The sequence below is a fragment of the Habropoda laboriosa genome, unplaced genomic scaffold, assembly GCF_001263275.1.
Source record: "Habropoda laboriosa isolate 0110345459 unplaced genomic scaffold, ASM126327v1 scaffold22, whole genome shotgun sequence".
Taxonomy (NCBI): domain Eukaryota; kingdom Metazoa; phylum Arthropoda; class Insecta; order Hymenoptera; family Apidae; genus Habropoda; species Habropoda laboriosa.
In genome coordinates this window covers 7,665,619-7,671,982 of record NW_017100261.1, presented here as the reverse complement: position 1 = coordinate 7,671,982, position 6,364 = coordinate 7,665,619, and the positions used below count along the sequence as shown (strand labels likewise).

Below are 6,364 nucleotides of genomic sequence, written 5' to 3'. Positions count from 1 at the left end.
ATGATGGGTAGGAAAAATATATTTAATTGTTTGACTTTTCACGAATCCAAAAAGGGAAGAAACATTATTGTGACCAAAGAGTGTCTTTCAAAATTGGATTTTTACTGTAATCATATTTCGAAATTATTAATTAACTCGTTAAACTACCGTCTGCATTTGTTCAATTTCAATGTAGGGAGTCTCTGAACCCGGCGGTACAACCGGAAAAAGGGCAAATCTGCAAGAAAAAATAAGTAAAAAATATGGAGTAATATTTTTTCATACTAAGCTCCATTTCCGAATAAATTGACATTAACAATACTCGACGTTGAAAATTTAATATACATAAATATATCTGAAAGAAAACGATACGTATATCGCACTCCTATATTGTCACAAGCTGAAAACATGAAATTTTAAAAATGTTTCGTTTATCTAACTTTAACAACGTTCTGTTTCAAATGGAACAACTCTTAGGAGAAGAACCTTATCAACGGCAGAGCGAATGGAACTAGAATCAGCGGAGTAATCGGAGAAATCTGGAATATATTATCGGAATTCCTAAATTTCACGTAACGAAAAAGTTCAACCGACGAAAACGTGGCTTTCAAATTCAGTTACCGTGACACAATTAATCGTTTCAGGTTGAAACCGATTCATAGCAAAGACCAGACATTAGGATATGCAAATGAGAATGGTATTTATCCACGTGGTCTAATACGCCTTATTCAACGAAACGAGACAGATGTGATACCAAGGGTGGAAGCACATCCGAAGCGATTCAGATTTGTCCAATTTTCGTTCCCTTTATGGAAAACCAGGTGTGTTGGAATATTTTATTATATCACACCCACGCGAGAAAATTCTGACAAGTCGAAAATATCAAAAATTTTTCAAAGGAGATCGAAACGCAAATTTCTATTTGGACAATTATGCATTTCATTTGCAATATTATGAAAATGCGTCGGTTAAAATTCCCTTGCTTATAGTATACATACCACAGTTCAACTTCTGACACTTTTTCTTATGGTAAATCTATATATTGGACGATATTTCAAACGATAAGATGAAAATTGATAATTTCTTACTTGCCGACACTTTTCTCGCGATAGTGCAATATGAAAAATACAGGGGAAGAAGGATGAAGGATAAGATAACTTAAGGTCTTTTTTATTTTGTCAGAGATAATTCACAAACCTTTTCGGAAATATTGATTTTTATATTCTTAGTTGTGTCATTCTTCTAACAAAAACCGACGATATATCGTACTAAACACAAAAATTCATCACTTCGACTGATTAAAGTGGTTTGCATAAACAACTTCAACGAGGTTACTCATCACTGTTTTATGAGATACAAAATCAATGTCTTTATGTTTGAAGACACTGTATATAGTTGGTAATACTTCATATCCTTAATCCCTCTACCTGTAACTCTTTCGACACCCAATAATCCCATGTACAAACGTGATATGTATTAACCTTTTGCACTCGAGAGGCGACTGAAAAGCGACATTACTATTTACCACTTGGTAAATAATTAATGGGGAGATACTTGTTGATATTTTCTAGGACAGCAGGTCTATGGGCCTTTATAAAACTGTTCACCATATGTTAGAGGTCTGAGCAATGAAATAATTCGAAAAAAACTAACCTCTAATGAACTGTGTTACAAAGTCTTCCATAATATAATTAACTGTTATTTTCTACATTAGTTTAATATAGCAAAATTTCATCAATTTAACAAACAAGCTCTAATATGCTACTTCCCTATAGCAAAAAGACCTTCGGGTGCAAAGGGTTAAGTATAATAATATATCTTGCATACAGTTTGCGTTTATACATTCGTCATGAAGTAAAACATCTACCTACCTGGATGCTGAAACTATTCTCTCGAAAAGTCTGGTTCGCAATTCTGTTCACGTACTTTCTGTTAAGCGTGTGCAGCTATCTTTCCCAGGCTGTGGGTTTGAAAATTGCGCGTAAAAAATCGCAGGCAACCTTGAACGACTACTTCTTCTACAATTTTGGCATGATCTGTGGACAGAGTAAGGAAACATGTGTTAAAAAAAAAAGAGAGATATACATTATATAGAATATGTACGAGGGTCGTTCAACTAATAAAGAGAAAAACGGCTGTTACGTCACAATTTTCAATTAATCAATATTTATACACTTGAGTCGCTAATAACCCAACTTTTGTGGTTGATGCAACTTGAAGTAAATAAATAAAAAAAAGAAGAAAATTATACACTTGTCCCATCTCTCTACTAACATTTGTATGCCAAAGCAAAGAATTCTTTATCTTGAAGTCTAAGCCAGTTTTGCACATTTATTTTCACTTCTTCGTTACTGTCAAGCTTGATTGCACAGAAGGGAAGTTAAACAAAAAGAAATCTGATGGAGTAAGATCTGGACTATAAGATCTAATCATTCAAACTATGTTTTTCCTAATTTTTTCTAAGTTTTAAGTTTTTTCAATTTTTCGTATGTATACTGAAATTGTCGGGACAGGGATGCCAACTTATGATTTAGAAACTATTGTACTTTTTATTTAGATATTTTTTAAACTAGAGCTCTTTGTCTCTTTACTTATTGAATGACCCTCGTATATTCATTACGATAATATAATAATAAAAATAAATTCTAAAATCTTTAACGTGAATTTTTCGTTTTAGAAAATAAATATCATTTCTAAAAAAATTACCGAAATATCGTAGTAATGCCTTAATAGAAAATTATTCTTTAAAAAAAAAAAGAAAACATAGTTAATTGTAATTTAAAGCCTCAATTTGTTACAGGCTATCTACCGAACAGTTTAAACAAAAGTTCGAGAGTAGTGGAATTATGGTTGGGCCTCTTTTCCTGCTTAATTAGAACCGCTTTTGGCGCGCTTTTAATAGGCTACATGACGCAAATTTCCACCACGCCACCGTTTCATAATTTAAATTCTTTACTGGTCGGTACTTCGTACAATATTTTCGCTTTAAAAGGTTCCCTGCCAGATCTGATTTTTCAGGTACGAAAAACATATTTAAAGTCTTTTTCTAATTCTACGCAGTATAAGAAAACCTATACTACTGTAAATTATAAAGAAATATTAAACGCAGCATGACAAAAAAAATTGTCATTTAAATGAAAAATTTCCTAAGAATGTTAAGAAATATGTACTACGAAATAAAAAATATTTTGCTATTTAAGATTCTACATGATGAAAAGTAATTGATACGATGATGTAAATAATCTCTGAATATAGCTTATATGATTACTTTTTAAATAAAAGTGATTCTAATTGATTCCAGTTGAGCACAGAACCTGACTACCAGAATACACTTAAATATAAACGATATGTTGTTGCGGAAAGGATGGAGGATATGTATAAAACAATATGTTCCTCGAGAAAGCTGTACGCGGTATATCAAAGTGAAGATATAAAAAAAGCTGGAGGAATATATTTCTGTCGATTAAATCCTGCTGGGGCTCCCCTGTTCACTGTGTGGATAGTTTCTGGAATTTCGTGGAATTTCAGATACAAAAGATCAATTGATATCGGGTTAAATTATTTGAATAATTTTGTATTAATTTTTTTGTATAATTTTCCTGTAATAGAAACTTATTTGATTGAAATAACATTAATTTTATTAAACAGGTTATTGAAATTATACGAAGTTGGTTTTATAAAGCTACTAAAGCATCGTTGGATAGAATCGAAAAATGTGGAAGAAGAAAAAACAAATATCACAGAACCAATTACCATGGAGCAAGTGTATTTAATACTCTATGTATTTCATGGTGGACTGCTTATATCTTTCATAATTCTTCTACTTGAACACTTAGTGTTTTACTTTAACAAATGACGAAATTATTTACTTGTAAAATCTAAACGAATAGGAAGCTCTAATTTTTATTCTTTTATTAAACAGAACAAGAAATATTTTCCATTCCCTCTCTTAAGTCCAGTTTATTCAACAATTAATAAAAGAAATCTGTACATTAAATAATTATTATATCTTTGATTCAGTAACTTTCTTGTCTAAAGTTTCTAGTGGAACTGTTTGAGCAACTGATTCAACATCACTCTTAGAAGGTAAGGAATTTTTTTCCTCCGCTGGCAATACATAAGTTTTCGACGCAACTTCTGCCGGTGTCAACCAGTTTGGTATAATTTTTCCATGAACTCGCCATATACCATATGTATTAGATAAATATTTCTCAAATACTATGTAATCCAAAACATCTTTTTTTACCGTTTCGCTACCTAGTAGCAATCGCCCAAATCTATCGTAAATGCATAAAAACTAAAAAATAAATTTAATGTGTAATATCCAAATGTAGTAAATACACCATGTATGAAAAATATTAAAATTAATTTTCAAACCTGTTGAGTATGAAAACGAACTGTGACTTGTGCAAAATAATTGTCTTTTACTGCAGCACTTGCAACCCTTGCATGTACAATACGTGCTGGTTCCAAAGATTGCACAAATTTCCAAACAATTGTTTTATCCATCATATTATGTATCATTAACTACAATTACATAATATTTGCAAACATATTTTTACCATTATACAAGAAAAAAGAGTATTAAATTGAATTACATTAATGAAACTTACAGGATATGCATATTCTGTAACATACTGTAATATTTGATCTTCATCTTTACTGAGGGTACAATAAATTTATAACTTAATTTAGAATGTACTTTGTATTTAATATAACATGTATTTCAATTTTAATTCCTATGGATATTACTTACGTAGTTAAGGCTTCATGTGCTTTTTTATAAATATCTAATGTTTTGTCTACAAATTCTTTGGTTTTAAAGTCATCTTCATATGTTTTGATCTTTCTAAGAGCCATAACAGATTTACTCTTTTTACCTAAATATTCAAGTTTTTGTTTGGCACCCTAAATATTGTACACAAAACTTTTAAATGCTTGTGCAAATGGATATTTATTCTTAGAATTATAGAATATTCTTAGGTATATTATGTACCATTGTAGTGATGGGAGAAAATTTTCCATCACCTTCTGGGACAACGTAGGATTCAAATATTTGAGATGTGCAATTAACAAAAACGGGTCTTTCGTTCCAATTTCTTTGTGGATAAATACCGAATTTCTTAAATTTTGTTCTCACTACGTCTTCTGATAAATCGTCATTGTTCTCTTCCAGATCAGGTAACTCTATTTTAATAAATTTTTGTCCTCTTTCTTTACGAAATTTTGGATTGTAATGTTTTTTTATATACCTGACTTGTTCACAAGAATCATTAAGAACTGGATAGTTAATAGGACCTAACATTAGAGGCAAATTATTCTGAAAAATATTAAAATTTGTTTTGCAGTCAGAAGTGTTCGTAAAATTCAATATTGATTTAACGACGCATTTCGAAATTACCTGCATATATTTTCCAAAAATACAAATTGCATTTTTATATCTTAGCATCATCTTCACAAATGTATATTACAATTTTATTAATAATCACACTCACGTTCCTTTCCAACAATTTTATTAAATCACTTTTCACACCTTCTATTGAATGTTACATTTAGGTTAGATGGAGGTAAACTAACATAAATTGACGAATACACTATTTAGGCTTAAGTTAGAATATTTTGATCTATTGAGAAAGTATTTTACAAAACCCTGCGGATCGTATTGTTTAAACAATGAAAAGATGTAGTACAATAGAGAAAGTTGGTCTGAAAATATGGCGTTCTGATCCTACATGACTTCTATGAAACATCATATTTAAAATTCTATGTTATTATTGAAAGAAATATTAACACTTCTATCATTATACAATAAAAGTTAGAAACGAAAAAAACTTATTGTAAATCAAAAACTGATAACGAAGATATATGAAATAAATTAATCTTTATTCGAGATGTATTTTAAAGTATTGGCTGCTACAAAAATTTAAATTTTCAAATGAAGAATCTTTGCTTTACGACTATAACAAACTTTAAAAAATTAATAATTTGTTTATTTGTAATAAATACAAAAAAAACATAACTTTGTACCGTATTTTGTAATAAAGAAATCATGCAAAAATTATGTATAGATTTAATTGACCGATACATGTATAAACGAGAAGTGGAATTGTATCTATTTTTTCTTTTATAGCTAAGTCACTAAAAAATGATTCTTGTATTGATTCCCAAAGTAATATATTGATAGAAATTATGTCATCTTCTTTACGGTAATTTAAAAAACTATACTGTTAATTTCATGAAAATAGAATCTTAATAACGGCAACATCAACAAAATAAAATACACGTGGGTATCGGTAATACATCACTACCTTACCGAAATTTATTAAATAAAATTTATAACACTGCTGCTTTTATCAAAAAAACATAATTATAACTTAAAGTATTA

The 6,364-nt window shown here is 29.8% G+C and overlaps 2 protein-coding genes across 2 annotated transcripts in view; one reads left to right on the top strand and one right to left on the bottom strand.

Annotated features, from left to right (window-relative positions):
- Positions 1-3,979, top strand: part of LOC108572649 — an 11,276-nt gene extending 7,297 nt beyond the window's left edge. The window contains 7 exon segments of the mRNA XM_017934910.1: positions 457-551; positions 624-800; positions 1,809-2,026; positions 2,780-2,997; positions 3,281-3,531; positions 3,628-3,850; positions 3,902-3,979. Of these exon segments, the coding sequence (XP_017790399.1) occupies positions 457-551; positions 624-800; positions 1,809-2,026; positions 2,780-2,997; positions 3,281-3,531; positions 3,628-3,850; positions 3,902-3,979 (1,260 nt within the window).
- Positions 3,929-5,431, bottom strand: LOC108572741 (probable 39S ribosomal protein L45, mitochondrial). The gene is made up of 6 exons (XM_017935020.1): positions 5,381-5,431; positions 4,976-5,299; positions 4,736-4,887; positions 4,593-4,641; positions 4,357-4,506; positions 3,929-4,276 (listed from the first exon to the last, which is right to left on the bottom strand). The coding sequence occupies exons 1-6, from the start codon at positions 5,429-5,431 to the stop codon at positions 3,983-3,985; spliced, it is 1,020 nt and encodes a 339-aa protein (XP_017790509.1). The 3' UTR covers positions 3,929-3,982.
- Positions 5,432-6,364: the final 933 nt, after the last annotated feature.